The sequence below is a fragment of the Haplochromis burtoni genome, unplaced genomic scaffold (assembly GCF_018398535.1).
Source record: "Haplochromis burtoni strain Fernald_Lab_line unplaced genomic scaffold, NCSU_Asbu1 Contig_7, whole genome shotgun sequence".
In the NCBI taxonomy this organism is placed as follows: Eukaryota; Metazoa; Chordata; class Actinopteri; order Cichliformes; family Cichlidae; genus Haplochromis; species Haplochromis burtoni.
The window spans coordinates 1,938,955-1,966,475 of record NW_024582368.1 but is presented as its reverse complement, the minus strand read 5'-3'; the positions used below and the strand labels follow the sequence as shown (position 1 = coordinate 1,966,475).

Below are 27,521 nucleotides of genomic sequence, written 5' to 3'. Positions count from 1 at the left end.
GTGCACTGATGGACCTCAAATAGCATGAGAAACAAATATGAATCCTCACATATGAGCAGGTAATATGGGTCAACTAATCAGACTGCTCTAAATATGAAAGTAGTCAAAACAGATATAAAAGAGGACACGGGTTTCTAGGGTATGAAGAACTATGTTTCTGCTTGATTTACTTACTTTTTACCCCTTGTTTACTTATAGATCCAAGGTCTTTACTTTAAAAAATAATCCACATTTCATTTGGAAACTGTCTCTCTCGCCTCTCGCTATCAGTATGTGCTACCCTGTAGTGTGCTGAGACGTTTCTGGCAGGGATGAGGGCTGGGGGAGGTGCGCTATGGGAATGTTTTTACAGGGTGACCCCTGATCTTCCTTCCAGTCACAGCAAAGGCTCCGAAAAGGCCTTGTGTCTCTGTCTCTGCTTTAACACACGCTCAGTCAGGTTAGCAAAGCGAAAGACTGGGAGCGAGTGCAGACTCCCTGCTAAACAGATAAGGCTTATCAGGGATGTGTGGTGTCAGATGGATTTTTTTCTGTTTCATAGCAGACATTAAAAAGCTGTGCCTCTGTGAACAAAGCACACAAACAAAAAACAGTCAAGATATTTTAGTTTTGAGAAGTTATATTGGAAAGAGCCTTTCATAGTCAGAGCATTTAGAAACCATATAGGGCCATAGGTCCAATATAGCATTGCCACCAAGTGACGCTGAGATTAGCAACACACGTGTACGGTATATCCGGCAGAGTGACTCTCAAAAATATAGTCTGCAGAGGAACATGCAAACAAATCCTGCTACGTACAGCAAATGCAGGTGACACATGCAGCATATGCACAGACAGCAGTAGCAAGAACCTCCTCCTGCAAGCAGATGACAATATTTTGTGCACCTCTGTATGCACCAGTGTGCGACCCAACCTGCTCTTGTCATTCACAGACTGGTAATATAACGCTGCTGTGCAGCTGCACAGCTTGTTGAGTGTTGCGGGGCTGTGGCTACGTCCAAGGCTAGCAGAGGGTAAAGAGGAAATTCACACCTGTGGCCTCACTTATCAAAAGCCCTTAACGCCTAGTAAATATGGCATATGTAAGTTTAGGAGTAGGGTAAAGTTATATTATGTGTGTGAAATGAGGAGTCTTGCATGTCAAGCAGATGTGTTGATGATCCTGCACCATTGGCTTGAAGCGGGACAGATCCCAAAGCCCAGTTGGCTTGTTCTTGTGTTTTCTATGAAGAAAGCACCCTGTCAAAACCATCAGCTTTAAAACAACAGCGTGTTACTCGTATAACTCAAAACACCCACATGCTTGGCTATCAGGGGTATTCATTAGTCATCCAGCAACATGTCACTGAGATCCTTTGGCCGATTAGTTGTGGAAATCTAGGAATCTGGGAATGGGGTTTTGGCAGAGAGCACGCTGGCATCATGATATGCCTGTGCAGCTGTCTTGAACACGAATGACATGGGTCTGCTCCTAAGGAGAACAGTTTGGACATGCATATGCACAAGTATCTACAAACATGCTATATTATGCCTTAAGTCGCTGTAGCGACTAAAGGAAGCGTGAAGTTTAGAGTAAAATTTCATGTTGTGTGGGAGATTTTTACCATTGAACTGCTTACCACAACATAACCTCCTCCTCCGCTTTATCAAAGCAATCACAAATTGCAGGTCACTGAATGTAATTTGCAAGCAATAACATTATTAGAGATGACTAAGCCGAGATTTGTTACGATCTGTATCAACAGATCAGAATATCATGCTTCCGACTTTGCCAATTTGGTTTCACAATACGGTTACTGAGGGCTTAATTGCCTCTGCAACTAAATTATGTTTTAGGATCCTTCTGCTAAGTTAAGCCACTCACAAAAATATGTTGTTCAAAGGCTGAAAAACATGAATGTCTGCAGGTAATTTAAAAAACAAAACAAAAAGCTAATCTAGTTCGTCCTGTGAAAGATGCTCTCCTGTGGGGATGTTTTTTATGATGCCATATTTTTATTGCTGCCTGTATTTCATTGTTTTAGTTTTTTATTATTTTAAAGAGACAAATGTAAGTAGAATTGAAAACACAATCATTTTACAATCTAGTATATTGTTCATGTTCAAATGTGTCAAGAATTTCTTGGTGGGCAGTGATGACATTTCAAAATCCAAAACACCTCAGCTTTTGCTTTCTGGAAAAGTCTCAGCAGTTATCTACATGACTGCAAGCTGTGGGATGTTTTATATTTGGTGCAGCTGTCTTGATTTACCTTTTTCCCTGTGTGATATGTCAGCTTGTCATAGAACAGACTAAACATAAGCAAAATACCTTGTAGTGTTACGGGACTTCTCAAGAAAATGTGAGAAAATGTTAAATCAAGGTACTTGTTCTGTTTTAAGATTATATTATAAAAAGCAGCTTTCGTGTGTCTTCTGTGCTTCGCTCTCTTCCAGTAGGAACACACACGTACAGTGCAGAAGTCTACAAAAACACACACGGATAGACACACACACACACACAGTGCTCACACAGTTACTCTGCCAAAGCAGAGGCCATTTCCAAGAATGAACTATTCTGGCGCCTCCACGGGTCTCGAAATGGACTTGTGGTTATATTTTAAAACAGTTGGAGTGGCTCTCCTCTCAAATTTTTCCCTGGATATGACGGTAACAAACGCATTTATGACAATTTTGGCGGTTAAACCCTGAAACCCCTTAAGAGCAGTGTCACCATCTCACACTTGAAAATATTCAGCATCTAGTCATTTTAAATGCATTGCTGTCCACCTTATATAGACTGCACTGCTGATATAGATTTTTTTAAACTGTTCCTGGTCGATGTGGGGTTATGATCCTTTAAAATAGCCGTGGATTTGATTATAGCCGAGCACTTGGTTGTGTATCAACATGGTTATGGCTCCTTTCCACATACCACATGTTTCACTTTCCTCCGTCCTCTGCTGTCTTTGCTGCTTTCCTCACACTTCACACTTGAAGGTGAGTAAGCGAGGCAAAAGACCCTATGACAACACAAATGCCTCCTAGGGCCTATTTAGACCTCGAAACACCAGGATGTGCTATTGTGAGTAAACCCCTTTTTATAGTGTAGTGAATGGTGAGGGTATATCCGAATAGCTGAAATAAAGAGCTTGTAGAATATGAAACCTTTTTAAGAATAGCACTGTGACCCACATGGGTGCAGAGCAGGTTTAGATGAGTGCTAGTTGAGTGGCTGATGACTGTGATGGTAAACTTGGAGAAGTCATATCTAGTGAGCTCACATACCTTTTGCTAACTTAGTTATGCTAGAAGCTATGTTAGAAAACACATTGTTGCTTTGTCAGCAACTTTATATTCAAGTGCAAATGTTTTATTTAAATATGCAGTCTTATTAAGATTGAGATCTAGTTTTCAGTAGCGACCTGTGTACAAAAAACATATAAGAATTGAGACAGACATACACATAATAAAATTATACATTATACATCATCACAAATTAATAATAACATGTGCAGAAGTAGCGTCCTAATTTTTGTAACACATTGTATTTATAGGCAGCGAAGTGTTTAAAACCAGTTTATTTAAAATTCAATGTACATCAAAGGTTTAAAACAATCATCTTTTAATTGTTAGATTCAGTTCAGTTATATTTATATAGCAGCAAAACACAAAAATAGTCACCTCAAAGCCTTATATTCTAAGATAAAGACCCTACAATAATACTGAGAAATCAGACGGCCCCCTATGAGCAAGCAATTGGCGACTGTGGGAAGGAAAAACTCTCTTTTAACAGGAAGAAACCTCACACTCCTCACAGTGTCAAGGCAAGGCCACCTAGATTAGGTATCTGGTCAGACGCCATCTAAAATTTTTTGGATTTTTAGGACCGAGTATGATAACCTCAGTTTTATGTGAATTTAAAAGTAGGAAATTGGAAATAGATAAAGCTGGGTGTCATCTGCATAGCAATGTAAATATATGCTATGCTTTCTCCTAATAGTGCCTAACATCCGTATATTTGCATTTTTTCACCCAGCTCTAGGTAGCTTATTGGAAAAAAAAAATGCTGTAACAGCAGCTGTCCTCTTGTTGCTATAAGTACAGTGAATGAGGTACCCAAGTAAGCTATTAGTAAATGAAGAAATCGCTGTACGCATGCCTGTCTTAACAACTGTCTAACATCCGATCTATGATCTACAAACTTGTATTTCTTTGTGTATTTCTAGGGACCTGATTAAATTCAGTGCTGGGTTTCAGGTTGTTCAGATGCGTTGGTTTCATTGTCAGAATCTTTTCTGCTCAGCAATAAATGGGTAAATCTTTTATATCGTAATCAAAGGCAGATGTATGCTGATGTCCCAGTTCAGATAGTATTGTGGCTACTGCAACCCCTAGGCTGCAGTGAATAGTATGTGGACGATTCATGGAGCAGGTGTTGTCTGATAAAAATCCAAATTAGACTTTTGTTTCTGGGGTAAAAAGAAGGTAAAAAGAAATTGAATTTCTTGGCAATAATTTCATGGTTCAGAGTTTTAAGGGCTAAACGGCATTAGCTGTTTAAGGAACAGTTTTTTCTCTTGGTGTAGCCCTTTACAAATTGAGATGGGGAAATTTTATTTCAGAGAAATGAAATAAAAAATGCATTTGTATTATCAGATTATTATTAATTTAGCCATTGTGCGTGTTTACTTACAGATGCTTTTATTCTGAAAAGCAGTTTCTAAAACCCACCCACGTGTTTATCCCACACCACTTTGAGCTTACATAACCCTGAGACAGAACCACACAAACAAATGAAAAAAGTCTCCAATAGAAAAAAAGCTTCTGATCAAACAAATCAAGCTGATTAACAATAACAAATCAGAAGACTGAATGAGAATGTTGGAAACAACTATTATATGCTTCTTTGCATCATTGTGTAGGTTTGTAATTTCATGCATTGTGTTTCAATAAATTATATATATATAAAGATTTTAATCCATTGTATGTAACTTATATAATATCAAATTTGGCACAAACAAAATTAACAAAAAAAGGAGAGAAGGGAGAAACCATGGCAGCCAAGGTTTTAATATGCATCATCAGAAGGACAACTTATTATCTGTAAAAGTTTCATTTATGATCCGAACCCTCTGATTTGTGAGCCAGCAAACACAACCTTATTGTCATAATGTGTTTGTGTTAACTTGTTTTTCAGGATGACCATATGCATGGGTTTACATGCTTGGTGGTATAAGAAGTTTGAGTGAACCAAAGTGTATCCGACTGAAGTTAGGTGCCCTACATGATGTGTAATGCTGTGGTTTATATTTAGAGACAGCTGTAGAAGATAAGAATGCTTATTTCAGCAGTTGTAGATGTGGGGCTGTGAAACTACGATGTCGTTACTAGGCAGATACAAGCCCCTGTGATTATACTCAACAAAGCATTACTAAGGTGGTTTTGCTTGAAATTTTCCACTAAATATCTGCCTCAAAAGTCACACGTGCACTTTCGTTGAGTAAACTCAGTATATTACAAGCTTGATTATTGGCTCTTTGGCATGAGGAATGCTAAATTAAGTGAAAGGTGGATTCATAGTGAAGAATTCTATCTTCATATAGGCTAACAACAAGCTTTCTTTTGTGGTGTAACAGCTTCAACAGCAAAACCCGGGTGTAGTTTGAGGTGTATACACAGTGAAGTACATAACCATCAAAGTGTGAGGTTTTGTGTTTGAAGGCTCCATGAATGACATTTTAAAAATGTTGGCTGTACTGAAAATAGTCAGACTCCATGATTAATAGATATCTGTTGAGGAAATATTTCCTTGTCATGTTTAGGTGAAGAATCGGGCGCGATTGATCCTTTGATCTTGCTTGATGTTTCACAGAGGAGAACCAGTTCTCAGGTTTAAACCACATCCAGGTTCCTGCCTCCCTCCTCCCCCCTGCAGCAAGCTTTCATCAAACCACTGAGACTAGCACGCTAACTGAAACCACATTAAAGCAATTAGAAGTCTTATCAGAAATGCTACGCTTAATGACCAAACCAAACAAAAACCCTGAAAGACTCAAAGCAAACATTGTGGACTGAACCCCATCCGCTGTATCTGTAAATCTATCTCTTTCTGAGCTCCAGCCAAACTAAATAGAGATCCTGAGACGAGGACACAAGAGCAGACACACACGCAGACGTATGGGCACGGACACACTCGCTCTCGGATCTGGTCTTCTCTGTTGCTCGCTGAACGATGTCCTGTGGGATGCGGAGAAGGCAGAGCGGGGCTTGAGCTCCTCCGCTGCGCCTTTGTTTACACTGATGGTTTCCAGATGCTAGGTAGTGATCGGAGCGCTACGGAACGCTGGGGAGCAGCCCAGCAGTTTAGGGTCTGTGCCAACAAGCTGGGATTAAGGCAGCTTTAACTTTGATACTTGAAAAAATCACAGCTTTGTTTTGTAATAATTTTGCAATTGTTTCCAAAGGATGACAGAGTTTTTCTTATAAAATTTAATTATAAATTATTATAAATTATTCCTTTGCATGTGGCAGTCATAAATGTACATGCTGTTGTCTTCACTGAATTGGAGGGGGGGGGGACATGCAACATACAATGACGTCTTAGGTCATTAAGTGTAATTATTAGTCACAATATGTACACTTGGATTAATTGCATCTGACTGTAATTAACATATTTGTTTTACTCGGTAATTTGACTGCATGTTTCTTTAAACAGGCTCCAGCCAGGCGTTTCTTCTGATGCTGATTGCAAAGAGAGATTTTGCACCCTATAATTTTCCTCTACTTGTTTTTCTGGGGCAGCCTGAGTATATTGTCTGTATTCTATGTTGCCTTATTCGGGGAGGGGGGGATTGTTTTCATAAACAGAGGTGCATTGTGCCCGAGGGAGGGCAAATTTATCACTTAAACACCTGTTCCTCCCGTCACTTTGAGCCACTTTTCCTTACAGGCATTATAAAGAGACAGCTGCACCAGCAAAGGAGCGAGAGAGAGGTGAGAAAGATTGCAGGAGGGGGGGGGAGAGAAAGAGAGAGAGAGAGAGAGAGGGAGAGATGCACGGAAAACAGTGGCTGTATTTAGAGCTTGTAGTGCATGGTGGGATTGATAAACAGTTCCCATAATGCACCTGACTGAGGTTCTGGCATGAAGTCGCGGCTGTTTAGTCCAGCAGCGGAAACAGCCAATAAAAAAAATGCTTGTTCTGTGTGCAGTGGGACACAGCTGAGGTGGGGACAGTGTCATTCTTGTGAGAGTCTTGGAGCAGTGGCCATCTGCACGCCCTCACTTGGCTCTGAGTTCTGACTGACATGGTGACGACTGCATCCTCAGATCTTTATTCTTTAGTTGCTGTGATGTTAAACAATGCGGGTAGTGATGGTGGAAGCAGATGAAATGGTTTAACTAAGACATGGGGAAGTGAGACGAGTCAAAGAGTGCCGCTCTGATTTCCTTCTTTGTTTTTCTAGGTACATGTGGATAGAAATACCACTTAAGAAAATGCAGCGTGTGAAAGTATGAAGCTTTAACTGAATAGTTTCCATGTTTCACATATGACTTGCTTTGATGTGGTCAGCCCAAACCCAATGGCGCAAAAACACTGTTTTGTCAGAATTATTTTCATCTGAGGAACCCGACAAATGTTTTTCTTTTCTTCCTCTTCTGGTGTGGTTTTTACAAACAACCTTAGGCTCTTCCTTTTAAATGTGAATGGGAAGCTTATGTTATGAATCACTGACCTGTCTGCATCTCGGGGATCATTTTAACTTTGTGGTGTGTTAATGGTATCATCAAATCATACCAAAGAATCTCACACAATGAACTTCCCTGTAAGGGAGAGACTTAGCTTTGTTTGTTTGCTTCTATGTTTTAAGATTTATGTTAGATAATCATTACTTATTAAAAGAATAGCTGATAACTTGAGATGCACCAACTGTGAAATTACTGTGCAAAATTCTTTAGACTCATTTCTTTATATTTTGCTTGGAAAGTTAAAAACAGGCGGAGCAATTGATTGAAACATGTGCAGACATAAGTGTAAATACAGTATATTAAACAATCTTCTCCTTCTGGAGAAGGAAGCAAAATATAAAGAAATAAGGGGTCACTTGTCACAGTTGCACTGTATTTGCTGTATTACTGAAAACGAAGTGCATTTGAGCAGATCTAAATTCAGAAATAGAGTTCTTACACATTTTTCCAAATTTGTTTTCTCAACTAAATCTCCTTCACCAAAGCCTGACTGATATATCAGTGAGGCCAATATATCAGCTGATATTAGCTATTTAGCAATATATTAGTATTGAGATTAATGACGACTGATAAATATAAATTTAAGAAGTAAAGAAGAGATAGAAGAAACACCCTCTAACCATGTTACAAATATTGATGTTGCGTAGTTTGTCCACCAGGGGGCACTCTGCAACGTCCTTCTTGGGAACACATGTTTGGAATGCCACTCGACTCGACTCAGGTTTTAGGGTTTACTTTTTTAGTACCTGCTCTATCGGGGTTCCAAGCGAGCCGCGTCTCTGTTTTGCTGTTTGTGTCGCGTAAAAATGACGTCACTGGACCTTCAGCTGGGTTGCCATAACAACCCCAAGCACATTGAGGGGGTACTCAAATTTAATGGAAAACGACCAAAAGTGAGTAGAGTCAAGATGACCTGAGTCGATCCGAGAAGCTACTAGTGGAAGCGAGGCTAAATACAACAACCACATCTGAGAATAAACAAGTCATTCTGGATATAAAACAAGATTACTTTTAAATTGGATTGCCTTGTCATAGTAAGGACTCATAGTTTGCTACTTATAACAAATATTTGGGATGTCAGTTTCTGTTTTGTGCGTCTGGAAAAAAAAATATCGGCCCATATGTAGGCTTTTTAATGCACTAAATATCGGTATCGGTCACAGTAGAATCTGTCAGTCGCTGAAGTAAAGAACAAACTTTAAGTCTTGTTCACATATAAAGGAATTTGCTCGTTGTCACCTATCACTTTTTACAAACAATAACAACACTGGTTGTTATTTCAGGTTATGGCTGTTTTGTAACCTTCTTTCATACTTCCCACCCTGCCATATGTTGTACAGCAGTATTTTGTGCTCTTCAGTATCTCAGCTCAGTTGAAACTAGTTTAACTCAGTGCTCTTTTTGCTTTGCTTTAATGAATATTTCACCTGCCATTCAAACTGCTGAATTTTGATATTTTGTTGTCTCTCGTTGCTCGCTGCTATAGTTTCTTACTGTCTAGTTAAGCCGTTGTCTGCGGACTGATAATATAGGAAATCCAACTCAAGGTTAATGTCTCCTCCAATATGTTGAGAAAGTACGAAATCGCCACAACCTTGAAAGGAGACGTCTTTAGCATGATTCCTTTTTATGTTTGGTTTGGGAAGGACATCTAATATTAAGTCTGGTGTCTGTCCACTCCTCATTGCTCTCAGCAAGGAATGTAAGATCAACACGAATGCAAGGTCAACTTTAGGCTTCAGACGGTGGTCAGGACCACATTTTTCCAGCGGTCAGTAATATAAGACATCTTTTAGAGATTTACAATGGATCAGAATTTCAGGATGGTTTTGTGGCAAAATGGTATTCAAACTGCAATTTCAGAGTCAGATGCCTGGGCTGCATACCTCTCTCCATTTCACAGTATTACCTGATTTACCCAGAAATTTTAAGACGTCTCATTAAATGTAGTCTAGACTGTGATTTCTTACTTAAAAACACCTCTTAAAATGCAGCAATCTGCCAGTAATTGTGCATCAGATCCATAATATTGTTCTCTTTGTTCAACTAACGCGTGTGGAAGTGGCAGAACATTGGCGCAGTGGTTAGCACTGTCACCTCACAGCAACAGGGTTTGAACCACCTGACCTTTCAGTGTGGAGTCTGGATGTTCTTGCATGTGTCTGCGTGTCCTCCCGTATTCTACATCCATGCATGTTAGGTTAATTAGGCACTATAAATTGGCCTAAGCTGTGTTAGCCCTGTGAGGGACCTATGTCTTGTAGTATAGGCTTTACCCTCCACGCCCCCAAATTGGATATGTGTCTAACAAAATGAATGTACGTGTCTTTAAAAATCATAAAATCAGCTCCCCCCTGAGAATTCTCTCTGCATTTCTCCACATGATAACAAGTCGAGTCCACCATAGTTTTGGCCAGCGCTGCAGTGGTTAGTTAACGCCGTTTTGTCCCCCCCATCTCTCTCTCGCCCTCTCTCAGTCACTGAAATGTATGGCCTAATTGAAAGCAGAGGAGCAATTTTACGACAGCCCTCAGTGTTTCTCATGTTGCCCTTGCAGAGACCATCTGCTTTGGATTTAGATTTCCACCCTCCTTCTCCTCCTCCTCCGCTCCTTCTCTCAGTTTTTTCTTCCGTTTTTCCACCCTCCTTTGAGGGACTGAATTGAGGGTCTCTCCAAAAAATCATGGGGCTTGTGGTTATTTGTCCACTTTCCTTCTTTTCCATCAAGTTTTTTTTTTTGACCAGCAGGTTTTCAGGAGACAGAGGCCGCTTCGAATTCAACTGTGACGTCAGCTCCAGTGCTGATCTCGGTCTCTTGCGTGCCATTATTTGTCTCCCTCTTTGTTTTACTGTGTCTTGCACCGTTCTGTTTATTCCATTTAATGCACTTTGTGTGCTCATTAATTCTGTGATATTAGCCAAAGAATGATCTGTGCTCTTGTAGCAGAGCGAAACACTTGAGTGGGAGTAATGCAGGAAACCGAGACTTTCCAGTTACGTCTCGAGAGTGTATGAAAACCTGTGTGTGTGGAATTTGCCGAGAGTGTATGTGTGTCTGTGCCGGGGTGTTAAAGGGAACAAGAAGAGGAAAAAGCATTAAATTAGGGCTTGCTTGTGCCTGTGTGTGGCCATGTTTTGTGTCAGAGAAAGTGGGTATCACGTGTGCATGCTTGGTTTAACAGTTCAATGACCCATAATGTGTATGCGTGTGTGTATGTGCTCTGATCTGAACAAGAGGAGGATATGGTAAACTAGCTGTTGTTATGGAGCATCGCTGCCTTGTCTAAGGCCACTGTCTTCCACACACACACACACACACACACACACACACACACACACACACACACACACACACACACACACATGCACTGACCCTTATCTCAACACACAGGGCTATAGCCTTGCGGACTTAAACAAACACTAAGTAATATGACAAACACTGCTTGCAGCCTCCTAGCACAGATCCCCATAGGCCCATTTGCCGTTTCAAGCCCTTGTTTCCACTTGACAGACACCTAAAATGCTCTAAATTGGTCAGATATGTCCATTTAGCTTTTAACTTGTCACAAGCTTGAATGGTTTCAACTGTAGAGAGCAACGGAAAACAAAACACATCCTCCTGTGCAGGCTCATCTCCAGAGCGTTGCGTGGTGTGTTGACGCAATTCCATTAAATTAGTCATTGTATTGTGTCTGCTGTGGACAGTTTGTAAATGTTGTTTTAAAAGATTATTTTCCTGGAAATGAAGCTTAACTAAAACATTTTTGCTCAGTCATTAGTGTTTACATCTGTGAAAACCGATGTAAATAGAAGGACAGGTCCTGTATGTATGGAAGAAACACAGCGCCTAATTCATTAATTAAACTCGTTCTTCGTCTAAGACCACCATGAGAGGCGGGCGAGTTACAATGGGCTGACAGCAGCTGACCACAATGTGAGTAATACTCAGATTTATGACTTCAAATGTCCAAATAAATTCTGCAGTACTTTGCAGTTGCACAAAACTGAATTTCAGACTGTGTGGAAGGCAGATGTGATGAGAAATTGGTTCATTCACTGCTTTTTCACTCACTTTTTGCTCTTTTATCAACTTGATGTCCATATTGTTGGACAGACGCAAGTTTCTTTGGTCATTTATTTGTGTGTAATTAATTTTCTAATGAGAGGCTGAAAGACAGAAGAAAACAAAAGCACTGAGATTTGAAGGACAGAGCTGATTGGTTTGCAGAAGGAATTGATGTGAAAACGATTGGACCAGAGTATTGACTGCAGAATTAAGTTTGACAGTGTGGGCAAGTGGAAGCTTCATCATATACAAAACAAAAACAAGTTTTTTTCATTGCAAAGTATTATTTTTGTAAATGACGACTAAACTCTGGAAGTCACAGGATCTACTCTGTCACTGGAAATAGGTACAGAATATGAACTGAAAATGAGCTGCTATACACTTGCCTTCACCTACCAAACAAAATGTTAGCATGTGGCTTTGAGTGTGCATGCGACTATTTGCCTTCGCCGTTGTGCACGTGATGCACATGCATGAGAATGCTGATAAATTGGCTAATTCTTGACTGACTGATCCATCAGTGCATCGATTTTATTGTACACAGGTCCAAAACTAATAATTTTATTACTGATTTTTATTCATATTAATTAGGGCTGTGCGAAATGACCAAAATCTCAGATCCCCGATATAAAACATTTATCATCCTGACAACGATATAAATCCCAAAAATGTAATATTTTCTGTAAATTCTGTGAATCTCGGGCAAGTCGACTTGCTTGAACTTTTTCCAGCTGGGCGTTCTGCACCTGGAGTCGACTGTTTTAACCGATGCATGAAACTATATTTTTAGCCATAGGTTGTAACGGCCGCCGTTTTCTTTGTATTTATTACACGGCGTGCTGTGGGGAAAAGCCTGTTCTAACGATTGAGTTTAAGGTTTATTTTTTAGCACCTAACGGCTCGTTTTTGATTCTCATCCGTAAGCACTCTGCATACTCTTTCGCGTGATTCAGTTTATTTTGAAAAGTCTCAACAGGATCTTGAGCTTTATTGTGAAAGGTTTACTTGGAAAACAAACAAGCGGGCAGCGGAGCCACGCGATGGTTTTACCGTCATTGTTGCTAAGGTAAAAACAGGCGCTTGTCCGTCCATAGTGTGGTTATATATAAGACAACGAGAGAACTTATTAATAAAGCCACTACAGTAACCATCAAAACGATGAAAATTTTTTGTTGTAAACAGTTTATTTTACGACACCACGAAACAAACAATAGGGTAAAATGAAACTATAGACATTTTTATATCGTCATCCGATATATATCGAACAGCCTTAATATTAATTAAATACTATTTTATTTAACCTAAAAAATGTAATATATTCAAAACAAACTTTATTTATCAGGGACTTGTTAATATTGAACAAAAATTGCGATATCATACCTTTTTTTTTAAATCAGTCTGTATTGATATATATATGATTTAAATCAAATCACTATTTCTGTCAAGCTTAAAGATTCATTTTTTTCTCCTAAGTGAAGGCTTAAGGTTAATTTTTATTTAAATAATATTTATTTTCAGTGTGCATACTGTAGAGCATTACACAACAGTGTTTTATAGACATTACAGAGACATTAGCGATTAGCACTGTAACCTCACAGCCCTGAGTTTGACTCCATCACCTGGCCGGGGCCTACCGCTATAATCTTATAATTTTTTTTGTATAGATAGATTTTTTTGGAAACAATCCCACAAATAGACAAAAATACGTAGGTATTACCTGCCTTTGTGTGGACATGCTTCCAACATCATTTACAGTGCATGCTTTGCTGCTTCTTTGTCTGTTTTTAAATAGCCAAAATATGTCCACACCACCAAATTCCTCAGACCCTTCTTTTCAGCAGTGTCCTTGTCTTTTGAGCTGTTGTGTTCAGTAAGTTTTTCTTAACATTTTCTGTTGTTTGCCTTTTATAACACTCACACACACCTAACCTACTGGTGTGCATGGCTGAAGTAGCCCAACCATTAGCACATATGCTGTTCCCCCTTGACAGGATGCCAGTACTTCACAGGACAAACACCTCCGGCCTGTTTAGGACGAAGCTAACAAGCACGTTTTTGGTCTGTTGGAAGAAAAACACACAGGCACAGAGAGAACAAGCATACTCTGCACAGAAAGGACCTCAGGCGACCATTAGATTCAAAGAAGAATCCATTGAGATGATGCGTGGCGCTTGCTATCAGCAAACACAGATCTTCAGATCTTGATTTTGTAGAGACAAAAATGAAATTGACATAAAATGATTGTCAACAAATGAATGTAATTATTATTTGGTTTCTATATTCTATGTGCATAATACAAGCATCTACACAATGATTGCGAAAAGAGTTTGAGCTAATCTGAGATGGCTCAGCTGCAGACAGAGAGCGCGATGTGCAGCCAAAGGTCAAAGCCGGGCCCTGGAAGCAGCATGGAGCAAGAGAGGAATGGTCATGAGGAGGATGAGTGCTGTTTCTGTCCTGCTGAGATCTGGCTACAGTGTTAGTGAGAATTTCTTTTTCTAACAAACAGCTGCACGAGGAAATTACCGCTGATTATGTTCAGATTTCTAAATAAATCTGAATAACAAGGGGGTAAGGTAGAACCTCCTGGGCAGTACACCTGGTACACTGATGATTTTGTTTTTAAACTCAGAATAGTCAGTCGTATTTTGTTGCGTGTGATAACGGTCAGTCTTGCCACAGCTGGTTCTTGTACTTTAAAATTAATTTTTAAGAGTAACAATGGCAGCCTGTTTATAGCTGGATTATATAACAGCTAGCTCATTTGGAGGAGAGTGTTCAAACAAAATGTTGCCATGGCATTGTCTCCAAGATTGCCCATCGATTGCATCAAGACAACGCTGTCACGGTATAGCGAGTGGTGTGGTGGGAGCCAGCAGAAGTCAGATTTTCCAGCTTGCATGCTGTCACAGTGGGAGATGCAAAGCTGACAGTGGCTTTGAGGTCATGCTGTTGAGGGGCCCGATTGAAGCACAGCCGCCATTACTTAGTATTGGCTCGCTGCTGCTGATGCAAAGTGCTGACGTCTGTTTGGAGAAGCCACATGCTCCTGATTAAAGTTCTTATTACTCATACATGGGCTAGGACAAAATAAGTGAAAACCAGGAATACTGATTGTACCCCCTCCTCCTCTCATTCTTGGTACCCCTTACCCCCTTTACCATCTATTCCAGAATCTGCAAGCAATGTCTAAGTTATGATGAAAACAATCTGCAGTTGCAGGGAATCAAGAGTGGACTGGACAGGTCTGATTTCACGTAAAAGGCGCAGCATTTCCTAACTTCCTGGAAAGCTGCCAGCAGTTTCATGCTTTGCGTGAGGCTCACTTCTGCCTGTTGGGTCAGACTTTCATGAAAAAACATATTTTTTAGGTTTTAAATAAAATAAAGGACTTCCTTGGTATTCTATTTACAGTGTTTACTTCCCAAAATGAAGATATTTGTTTACCCAGATAGCCCACTCCCAGCCTGATGATGACTATCACTTGTTCTGGGATGAGTCTTCATTTTTAATTTCAGTAATGGAGCTTTAAATTGATAATGACAAGTTCTGACAAAGTTACTAATCAGCATACATGTGGGTTTCTTCTGGCAAATGTCTCGCAGTCATTGCAGACATGCTTCTAGAGGAAAAATTTGTCTGTTTTCCCATTGCTGCTATAGTGGCTTAAATAAAGTTGCCAACATGAAGTCATAGAGGCGGCTCCCCGAGAAAGAACTGCCCTCGGGCTTGCGCTTTTTCATGGCTGACTGACTGTTCGTAATCATCTCCCTCACGAGAATCATTGGGAGTAATTTAACACAGATGTAATGAAAGTTAATGTCAATTACAAGACCGCAAACTGTGCCAAAACTGTTTGTAGGAGTGTCCTGTCTGATGAAGGTGAAAATATTTTAGCGCAACAAGGATGGACACACCCTGCTGTCATCTCACCATCTTTTATTATCTGTCCATCTTCTGGACTGAAAGAAAAAAAACCTGCATTTCTATTTCACATAAATTTTTAACTACATAAAGATATGGACTGTATATTAAAGATGAGCAACGTAAACCTGCAATATATCTAATGCACAGCAGGGGGCTACTCTTATGGTTGCAAAGAAGTCCAGCTGTGCAGAGAGCATAACCCTACTTGTAACTTGAATTATCTCCTCAGTAAACACTTGAACAAATTTATGGTCGTTGCTGCTTTCAAGTTCTATTACACGCAAGAAGCTGTTTGTTTAGTTTACCTACAGAGTATGAAAAAAAAAAAGTGATGCAGTGTGCAAAAACCTGGCTAAAGTCCAGTTTCTTTTTCTTTTTTGCCACTTATTTTATCTGTCTTTGCTTATTTTCTATAAATTTTTAACTTGAAGATGCCAAGTGATGTCCGTTCTTTGAATTATTGTGGTTTAGCAACCACGATCAAACCACTGATTGATGACAATCCACACAGAGTGGAAAGCTCGCCAGCATCACTGAGGCCTTTTGTTTTGGTTCGTAAACATATTTTTCCCACAAGTGTTTCCACTTCTTCGTGCATTTCCTGTTCGGATAGTTTCATAAAACTCCAGGAATTTGCTGACATTAGTGAGTCCTTATCTTCATGCTACGATTACTATTCCTTATATTGAGAAGATGATTGTTATTCTCTCAGGTTAGGTGTGCACGTCAGGTTACGCCAAAAGTTGTTGCGTTTACGACGCTGACGCATAAATCCCCTTTAACGAGGTACGTTTCGCTGGCCGACTGACCGGGTCGCACCCCTCTGCATGCGTAGCTGCGCTGTGCAGGCGTTTTCCCCTCACAGCTGAGAGATTTGCTGGATTAGGCTCTGGGGAAAATAATGTGATTATTCTCATCAGAAACTGTTTAATAAACTACATTTTTCAGACATAGTTTTAAAACACAGTGTCATTGGTTGGATGCTGTTGTGTGTGTTATATTTGGATGGCTTTTCCTGTGCTGCGTTACAAATAAAGGGTTTGGTACCATGTCACTGACAGGTCGATACCAGTCAGATCTACCCCTCCTTCTCTTCTGGCTTCAGAATGAGGCTTTAAATATATGCAGTCTATAGCTTCCACATGTGCAAGCATCTTATTCACTTTGTTCTTTACAGGCCAGACCCAAAGGTGAAGGACTGACACCCTACCAAGGGAAGAAGAGATGCTTTGGAGAGTACAAGTGCCCTAAGTGTAAGAGGAAGTGGATGAGTGGCAACTCCTGGGCTAACATGGGACAAGAATGTATCAAATGCCACATCAACGTCTATCCACACAAACAGGTATGTAAGCCTGCATCACAGCACTCATGTCCTGAGAATTTGCAGTTGAGTTAAAATAAAATTGCTCATAGACATCAGGCTTTGGTTTCCGTGTTGTTTTGATGATATTCCAGATGGCCTCATTACAGTAAAATAAAAATCCCACCACTAATAATTGCTTTGGTAATAAACCAGCATTGACGAAACTAATGAAATTTCCTGACTGATAAAAGTTTGGAATTATACACTGAATGCCATCAAATGCTAAAGCAAATATTTCTGTATTAATGGGTCTCAGACATAAACTAACTCAGAGGGAAGTCAGACTTCCAGCTGCAGAAATCTGTCTCACATTTAATAATAAGAAGGGAAAGCACATAAAGCAGGATTCTCTGGAGTCATTTTTCAAACAACACTCGAAGAGAAATCTGTTCAACTTAACCTCAAATAATCCTGGTAAGCAGCTGGGTACGGAGCTGGAGAAAGAATCGTGTCAGTTTTATATTTATCCTCAACACTTCATCTTTTGATATGTATGCTTTTTCACATTCTTCCAATTCCACTTCCTGAAATAAAATTAGGATCGTTGCCGGCTTGAGGCCTGCTCATTCTCAGAATACCACAACTGTCCATGCTTTGCTCTGTTAACACGTGAAATGAAGCAGGAAAGGGACATTTTGTACATCTGTCGAGCATTAACACCATTCGGAGCCTGAAATTTTATGCATAATTTATTAGAAATCGCTGAGATCTTACCCAAACAGCTTACCTGTAGTCATAACCACAGATGGAAGTCTGCACACACTTTGCAAGAGTTCAAATATGTCTTGGTAAAACCTGCTTTGTTCCCGAAACTGGTGAGAAACCCTCACTCTGCTTTGAGTCTTGTGGCAAAGCTGCACACAGACAAGCAAATTCTCTGCATTTGCAGTGTCACCCACTTAACATACCCCCCTCCCCTTTCCAACCCGGTCAGCAGTTGAAACAGACCACTAACCTCTGTGTCCTTGAGTATCAAAGAGCTCAGCACAGCTCCTTCTCAGGCTGCGGATTCCCATAAATGAAAAGAATATGGATTTTCCAAACACATCCTCGAGTGTTCAAAATTTGGTCCTCTTTAACGTCATACAGACATGAACTTTCGACCCTTTTGATCGAGATTTTAATTTGTACCCTTTTAGATGTCAAACTCAAGTTTTTTGTCACCCTCGCTTTTCACAAAACAGTCTCTCTCAGTCCGTCTCTTCTCTTGTAGCTGCAATAAAGCCAGTCAAAGCAATTAAACGTGTAAGTCATCAGCTATTGAAGTTAGGTTACTTTAATTATTCTTAAACTGAAGTGTTAAGCAGTTATTTTATATTTTGTATTGCACATTTCTAGGAGAAAAACTTGCCTAGAGTACTTTCCTGTTTTTCTGTTTTATCTGTTCCAATAAAGTCACACTTCAAATTTGGAAGTTTGTCATCAGTGACAGTAGGTCATTGGAAAAGGACAGAAAATGACCTTCGTTTATTTGTAAATGTTGCTGCCTCTAGCATCTTAAATTCTCTTGATATATTGTGATATAATTTTGAGGTTTTATTACCCACCACTTTTGGTCACGCCCAATCATAGCATCTTCAGTTCAGCCATCTTTCTTTTTTTCTTTTTGTCAGTACCACTGCGTCCAAACTCATACATCAGCAGGAGTCACTACTGTCTTGTAAACCTTCCCTTTCACTGTTAATGCTGCCTGTCTGTCACAAATCACTCCTGACACTCGTCTCCACCCACTTCACGCCACCTGCATTCCCTTCCTCACCATTCTGTGTACAGAATTTGCAGAATGCAGAATTTGGCTTGGTTTCCCCCCTCGGATCATTTACCGCTTAGATTCAGAGAAATAATCTGCCGTTATCCTTTAATTACATATTATGTTTAACTGACCAGTATTTCTGGGGCCGACTAGCAAAGGCAGCAAGGTTTTCACATCTAGTCAACTAGTCACGCATATCCTTAGTACATTTTGCAACATCTAGTGTTTTACATGCACTGCTGTCATCCTAGATAGAAGATAGGGAGCTAACAGCTCGTACAAACTGCAGTACTTAACCGCTTTTCCACTAGTACCTACTCTAATCTACTCAACTCAGCTCTACTTGGTTTCAGTTGTTTTGAATTACAATTGAGCACCACCTCAGTGTGGGTGGAATCGTTATAGCAAGGTGGCCCAAAAGTCATGCTGCTCTGATTCTGTCGTCACTCACCAAGCACAAAAATCTGCACCTTGTTGTTGGACCATGGTGTTACTTTGTGCGTAGCCATTTTCCTCTCGGTGCTGGGTTTCAAAAATGGCTGATTTGATTCTTTTGAAGGAGTTGCTCTCGTGACTCATCCACTGACATACAGTCGGTTGATGTTGCATTTTAATCTCGGCAGCTCGCTTGAAACCCCGGCAAAGTAGGTATTAAACACATACCTGGTACCAGGTACTACCACCTAATGGTAAACCCTAAAAACCGAGTTGAGTCGAGCTGCGTTGGTGCTAGTGGAAAGGGGCATTTGAAGGTCTGGGAGTTGCCACTGCGTCAGCAAGCCTCCAGGTCACCTGAAGTTGTGACCATAGACTATATAAATGATAGATTTATGTTCTGGGTCTGAAAAGTGAAGAAAATGTGCAAGTGTTTTAAAGGTGGATTATTTCTAATGGCTAGCAAGAGGTTAGTCCATCTTCTTTTCTACCAAGGCTTACCTTGTGATTGGAAGGTCAGTATCAATTAAGCATGTAATGTCCCTGTCCCACAATCAGATCGTGTCCTTCTTCATCTTGTCTGGGTTCAAAACACCAAGATGGTTAAGGGCAAAATGCTCACGTCGAGCTTTCACGATCCAACTTCATCTACCAGTGGGTAACACTACGCTTTGGTTTCACTAGTACTCGGAGAGTACCTGAGAGACAAGTTAACATTACATTGTTTGTGGTCACATGTATGCAAAACCACTTTTTTTATATTTACATATAGTAGATGTTTCTTCCTTAAGGTCATTTCACTGGGTGATGCCTGCAGTACAGGGCCTTGAACTCAATTTTCTTTAGCCTCCAAGGGAACTCTCTTCCAGCTTTCATCAAGGACCTAATGTCTTTGACAAAGCAATAATACATTTTCAACACTTCCTGGAAGACTCATTAGACTCAAATATCTTCTTGTGGTGACCCATGGTAACCTGGTTTCCTTTAGCTAGACCACTTGGAATAAATAAAGGTTTTGTTCAAAGCTCTAACAAGAAAAAAAAAAAACAATAGATGAAAAATAAAATTTTCCAGATGGACCGTTAAAATAACCTCCAAGCGTGCTGGCCCAGAAAGGTTACCTTTGTCCTCGATAATGAGTCCAAGATGGTCAGTGCTGAAGCCAACATTTCCATACAGTCCATCACGATTAAATGCATACTGCATCTTTTCCTTTAGCACCAGGTTGTTAAAATGTATTGCTAGCCAGCATGGCTGATGGTGCATTGCCATATCTCTGCATCTAATTTGGCAAATAACACATCAGGTCTGTGAAGAATATGAGAGTTGGAGTTGTTAGGCGTATAGCTGACCTGAATCTGTTGCCAAATAAACGACTTGCAAAATTCAAGAGGTTTATGTGTGTTTCTTGCTCGGTTTGCCCTTTTCTGTGTTTAATATGACTCATTATTGGTCTTCTGTTTGTATCTCCAGCGACCTTTAGAGAAGCCAGATGGCCTGGATGTGTCTGACCAGAGTAAGGAGCACCCCCAACACCTGTGCGAGAAGTGTAAAGTCCTTGGCTACTACTGCCGCCGTGTGCAATAAATATTCATCATTATTCAGTAGCAGAGAGGAGCCGTTCCATCCCAAACCCTGTTTTTTTATCCGCCATTGAGACATTATACATCCTCCCTTCCCGGTCCACATCCAGATTTCCCTCAACACGACATGGCACCCTTTCTTCTTCACGTCTTCCTCCCAGTGTCTCAGAAACATCTAATGTGGACATTAGGTCTAATCCTCCCAAATCTCCTGATGCCTTCCTTTATTACCACGTCAATTAATTCTGCTCCCTCTTCTCAGCCACTTGTGGAGCATAGACTTTAGTCATTTTCCTCCTCTTTCAGTGACAGTACATCCAAGAATATGTTTGAGGGTCAGCCTCTATCTCTTGAAGTGCTCTTCAATACAGCAAAAAAAAAAAAAAAAAGAGGCCAAAATGATTGACTTTTTATGCCTTATGTATCAGAACCACATGATTAATTTACTCAATACTCAATGTTTAACAACAGAAAATTATTATATTGATGATTTAGCACCAGGGGTTATATTTCCTTGGCATCACTGACAGTATTTGTCTCAATAGATTACCTCACCTTGGGGTTTGTTGGCTTTGTGTTTACAGAGATCCGCTTTCCATTTCCCTGCCAAGTGAAGTGTGTGGAGATGTGACGAACGTTTAACTGGGGCCTCTCATGATGGCATAATGTATTCGAGGCCTTTGATGTCTTGCCTTATTAGGGTCAGCAGCACATCTTATTAACTGTGAATTAACTGAGGGATAATGTGCCATGCATCCCTAGCTTACATTTGGCCTATTTATTTTCTTGTTGTCTCGTGTGCAATTTGAATTTTAACTGGGACATATAGAGACATTTTTGTATGTTTGTATATCGCATTATTGTGTAACTGCTTCCACTTGTCTTTAGAAACTACTGTAGGTTCAGTTGTATAAAACGCTCCTTGGGCTAGATTTAGTGCATTGCTAATAGATAACGCTTCATTTATCCTATTCCTATTTTTGTTGTTGTTCTTGTCATTCTTGCCTCTCATTTATTTGTTAGCGTTGGAAAAGATAGACACTAGATAGGCAGAAGCAGCTGTGGGGGAAATTGGTTTAGTAATTGTTGGCAGTCACATATTTTCATTGTTTCAAAACTATTGATAAAATGCTTGCCACAGCTTGTTTAGCATTGATAAACATGATTTTGGACCCTAAACTGTTCACATAAATCCTGAATAGATTTTAACCACAAGATAGCAAAATACAAAAGGAGCTGTTTGCTTGACAAAGATTCAGAGAGACTTTTTTATCCAAGTTTTAGTGCCAGTTGATGTCTGGCAGCCTCAGTGGAGTCGGTGAAGCAAGATGGAAAACTTTCCAAGGGCTTGTACACTGAAGAAACTATGTCCAACAGCTAATTGCAGTGTAGAGTGCCTAAAGAGAGGTGAAGCTTTGGAGAACTTTGCTTTTCAGGTTTGTCGAGAGACAGAAGAGCTGGTTTGTGATATGTTGATGGTGAGAATTCATGGCTGTATTGAAATTTATGGTGATTTAAGTTTACATCCATTTTTATGGGGCCTAATATCAGAAACCATATCTTTAAAGTGGAACTATTATGTATTTTTTTTCCTCATTTCTTGTTATACATATATACATCCAGGCATCCCCTAAAACAGAGAATTTTCCAGGTTAGCAAGCTAGTTTCCGCGTAAAGACGATATCCCATGTTCTGACTAAAGTATTTCTAAAACACAAGCACAACATTTGGTGTAAACAAAGATGCAAAACAACAAAGCAGTGACATTTGGAGTATCATAGAGTAGACATTTGGATTATTGAAGTTGGGCTAGCAGACAATGCTAAAAATATGCTACCTGGTGGCTAGCTTTAGAGCTAGCTATTAGCTTAAGCTAATATAAATACATTTGCTAACAAAAAATGTAAGAATTGAGTTAAATTGTTCATGCTGTTCAGCTGGGAGAGATAAAGCCATTACAGAGCAGAAAGAAGATGCTAAAAACGGATCAAATTTCAGCCAAAAGAGCATCTTATATTAGCACAACCGCTACATTAATATGTGACAGTATGGTTTGGATTACTTGCTGTAAAAAAGTCCTGATCCTAAGTCTAAGGTCCACACTGAAATCTTGGTGTAATTCTTCAAATATTTGGTGTTCGGGGCAAAGTCTTAAAACACATTAAAAAGATGACAACCTCAACCAGTGCAGTAGGAGCTTGGACCAGGAAACAGGGCTGATCCTAAAGGAGCTATAATGCCTTTTTTAAGATTGTAGGGCTCCCCTGAAAAATATTTATTTTAAACCTAAGCATCCAAAAGTACTCCACTGTAGCCCACAAATAAAAACACTCATCTGGAAATGAGCATAATAGAGCCACTTTAAAGAAAAAGGAATACCCACTGTGGTTCCATATATCACTATGCAGATGTGAAGCACTAAAGAGGAAACTATTTTAGTTATCATTTATGGAAATCTGCTTTTCGAGGATCCTTGGTATAGGAATTGTGAACTGTTTTATATGTACTGTATTTCTAGCCTTACAAAAACTGGCTGACAATATTTTATACTATAACATACTGTATGTGCCTTAAAACGATTGTGTCAAGGCTAAGAGGCCATTTGAAATTTCAAAGATTTGTGGCGAGAGACTCAGAGGTGGAGCAGTATTATGTGCATGTGGTTAACTGTGATGCAGAGTAAGTTTGTTGTAGGTTCAAGATGTGACACAGGACAGAAAAACGATAAAGCTCCGCTATTAGCGGTTGAACTGGCATAGTGGGTGTTCGATTCATGTTGGAGGCACAGGCTGAAACAGCATTTCCAGCTGGCAAAAACAATCTTACTGTGGTCTGTTGTCATGGAATATCAACAGAGATGTTATTTCTTAGTCGATCCTCACAACAGAATGAAGTTGACACAAACTGTGGACCTCACTCATTGTTATTTTTATCTGTTATCGTTATGTTTTTTCAAGGAAACCGTGGGTTTTGTGAAAAAACATGCATTGTTACTTGCTTTAGTGGAAATGGATGATATTGGTGCATTACACTGTTGGGAAATTTAACTAAATTCCATTTGTTGATTTAAAAGGGCACTCCAGTGATTTACTATTCCAGCTTCACCAGTTGGGAGGCCTGCAGAAGACACTAAATAACAGTGCATGCAGCAGTGGATGAAATATCTTTACTTTCAGTTTGGCTCAAGCTCCAGAAATGCATCGGCTATTATGCAACTCAGTAGCCTTTTAAAGTAAGCTCCATAGACTGTATATAAACAATGGATTTAAAAAGCAGCGTCAGTGTTAAGACATCTTAAATTTACATTCTTTGTAATGGCCAATAGAGGATCGACTTCTGTGGTTGTAAATGGACTTGAAGTCCAAAAGCACTTTTTACCACAAACCTCATTCACCCAATCAAACACAAAGCACTTTTACTGTTACTGTAGGCTCTGTATAATACTTACGTTCACACTCACACTCCGATGAATGCATCGGGAGCAACTTGAGCTTCAGTACCTTGCCAAAGGATTCTTCGGCATGCAGATTAGAGGAGCCAGGGATCCATTTGGTAGATGACCTGCTCTACCTCCTAAACCACAACCAGAGAAAATGTCCAGCTCATTTTGAGTATTGAGATTTATTTGTATTTCCCAGCTGGTTGCTGGCAGTTGCTGGGATATTATTGCTAAAGTCTGAATTGTGGAGATCTACAGATCAGTCAGTGACCCCCTGGCAACCACCTCTTGCTAAGAATCCTGTATTCCCCAGCTGATTAGCAAAAACCTCCTCCAAAAAAATGGAGGCTTACCTTCAAAGTTGCACGTTTTCAAACATGTTAGCTCTCCCTGGCAACCACTAGGACTCTCTGGCCCCTACTGGTCGCCAAGGGGTCCCCACATTTTTCTTTGGCCGTCGCTGAGGAAAAATGTGTATTTTGCAACTGGTTGGTAAAAAACTTGTTGATATACCTTTGGTCACTAGCAGATGGTCACAGTTACTCTTAGTTTGCATGGAATGAGCTGACTTGTCCACAAACACTGGCCAGCTAATCTCCGCAGGGAAGTGACACAAACTGGAAACAGAATGTTTTCCTTAAAAGTAGAAGTTGTGTCTTCTGCTTTTAGTTTGCAAGTGAATGTTCTCTGTTTCTAGTTTGCATCAGTGTTTGCAGAGAAGGAAGGCGCCGTCTTTCACGCAAACTAAAACCAACTGCAGCAATCTGCTAGTGACCAACGCAATTGCGAGGTGGTTTCTGGTGCAGTGCCTTATTTGCAACCAGCTTTACTCAGCTACAGGAACCACTTGCCAACTAGGCAGGAAATATACATATTTCCCTCATAACCATTGGTTGTATCGCGTCCAATATTGTGGAAAACTCTGAAATCACACGAGGAACCTCAAGAACCCCACAAAGTCATTCTCACTTCTCAATCACTGATTTCAAGTCTTATTTAATACAGTGTGATTTTTTTTTTTTTAAATATGGCCCATCTTTCAAGTTCACTTGATGAACAAGTTGGCCAAAATACTCAACTCGTAGATCAGGATCAAAGTCCAAAAACCTTGACGTATCCAAGTCCATCTTCTATATACAGTCTATGCTAGACTCCCCAGCCTACTAAATGCTGACAATAAAACTCCTCACTTTTTAACACAGGCTTTTTGATTTTCTCTCACGTGACAATGAGCCTCCACAGCCCCAAAAGATATTACAGTAGCTAAAGGACAAATCTGTGGAGTGTCCCTTTGAAGGAGTAACTGAAAGCACTTCCTTGCATTTATAGTAAAGACCCAATTTTTATGAAAGATTCACCACTGTTGGGAACAACCCATTTTTCTTCTTATTAATGTCTGTTTTTGTTCTGTGTAATGGCACTAAGCTAACAGGTCTCCCATAACCTTATTTTCTACATCAGACCATGTGGCTGTAGTGAAAGGAATACATACCAATTATGCCTTATGAACTAACCTCATAAACAAATAATATTATTAGTTATTGTGAATCACGTTAATGTTGATAAATCCTGTCAGAGAGTTCGATTCCGCCCAGAGACATGTTATGAGGAGGTCATTTAAAATGGCAACTCAAGAGCCAATGGAAGCAGCTGATACATTTTAAAAGAAAAAGAAAGAAAGCGAAATCTCTGCTTTCAGATGTAGTGTCTTGAATTACATATACTTGACTTTTCTAGTACCTTTTCAGTTCAAAATTGTTATTTTCTATGAATGAGATGTGTATTTTGGAACTCTTAATAGATGTTGAAAATTTTAAAGCAATCTGCAAAAAATCAAGAGTTATTTCCCTGACAAAGATCGACTGTTTTATGTATATATTTGATGGCCATCGTTTTCAATGATAGTAGCTCTTTTGAAGTGTTGAAGCAATATCAAAGCTTTTTCTCTTTCCGGCGTGAAGAAGGGCCTATTGCTGAGAAATAATCAAAGCTGGGAGTTGTTGTTTTTTTTCTTCTTCTTTATGTTTTACAATAATCTGAAGGGTTATCCTGCAGAAATATTTATGGAAAGACTTTTTACAACACTTTTTGTATAGAATATGCAACAAAGTTACACTAAGAAGGAAATATTGATGTCTACATAGAATATTATTAAAAAGAAAAAAAAGCTGGTACATACTTAATAACCTTTCTCAATTATAAGCCATTGTATTTTTTTTTCGGTGTTTTTGATTTATTGATGTTATCAGAGTTGAATAACCCATTATTCAGTTGCTATGTGACTAATTATGAGCTGCCATATGCATCCATACAGCCACGTGTATTCATTTTGTAAACGATATTATGAAAATATAATGTGTTAACATGCAGAAAAGTATGTTTTTATTAATTAGTGACGGATACTCACCACTGTATAAACGCATTAAACTGTGAGATGTAGTTTGGTTAAAGCAGCGATAACAAGAAACTATTATAAAATGTTATATTGGTAGTGTAGCGAGTGTATACTTCTGTCAAGGAAGCGTGTGTGACAAAGAACTATTTTAGAGTTTGCATGTGCATGTGTTTTGAATGAAATATCCCCGTTTTTGTGCAATGTATACCTATTTAAATACCTTACAGTAGTTTGCTAAAGTAAATATTGTTTTTAACATTATCAGCAACGTCTGATTGTTATTAGTCCTCATTTACCGCAAATGTAGCCTCTGCAGATAATACATATTTACTGAATGTAACGTGTTAACACTTAAGTGATCGAGTCAGAGAGTCTCGTTTGTATTCTTTACTGTCTGTATCACTTGAGATGTTTGTCATGCAGTATTGCAATAATGTAATATTTGATTTGGACAGAACGCAGGCGTGCGGTCGGGAAAGACAATGATTATGGGAAAAGCAAGGACAGTCGTGGCCTCGAGAGTCGACCACAGGTCTGTTTTTCATGTCCATGAAAACGGCATTCCAAAATGTGCCTTATTTGTTAGTTGGGAAAACATTTTAGTGCTGTTCAGAGTTTGATGAATAAAAGTCACATTGAATTAAAGCCACCCGGGTTGCGCAGTTTTCATTTGTTTTCGGGTCCTGTGCCGAATTTATGTTAACTGGGAGGTGTTCGTTCTGGTGTCTGATTTCAGCCAAAAGCAACACGTTGTTTTTGTGAGCGCTCCTCTTGTTAGTGTTTTTGCCATCGCTCTTGAGTGCGAGGCTTACGCAACACTGAGCGTATA

At 39.6% G+C, this 27,521-nt stretch overlaps 1 protein-coding gene across 1 annotated transcript in view; it reads left to right on the top strand.

Annotated features, from left to right (window-relative positions):
- zcchc24 (zinc finger, CCHC domain containing 24) overlaps positions 1-27,337 on the top strand; it is a 39,559-nt gene extending 12,222 nt beyond the window's left edge. The window contains exons 3-4 of the mRNA XM_005914044.3: positions 16,902-17,066; positions 20,749-27,337. Coding sequence (XP_005914106.1) covers positions 16,902-17,066; positions 20,749-20,862 — 279 coding nt within the window. The 3' untranslated portion in view covers positions 20,863-27,337. The remainder of the gene's footprint in view (positions 1-16,901; positions 17,067-20,748) is intronic.
- The last annotated feature ends 184 nt before the right edge of the window (positions 27,338-27,521 follow it).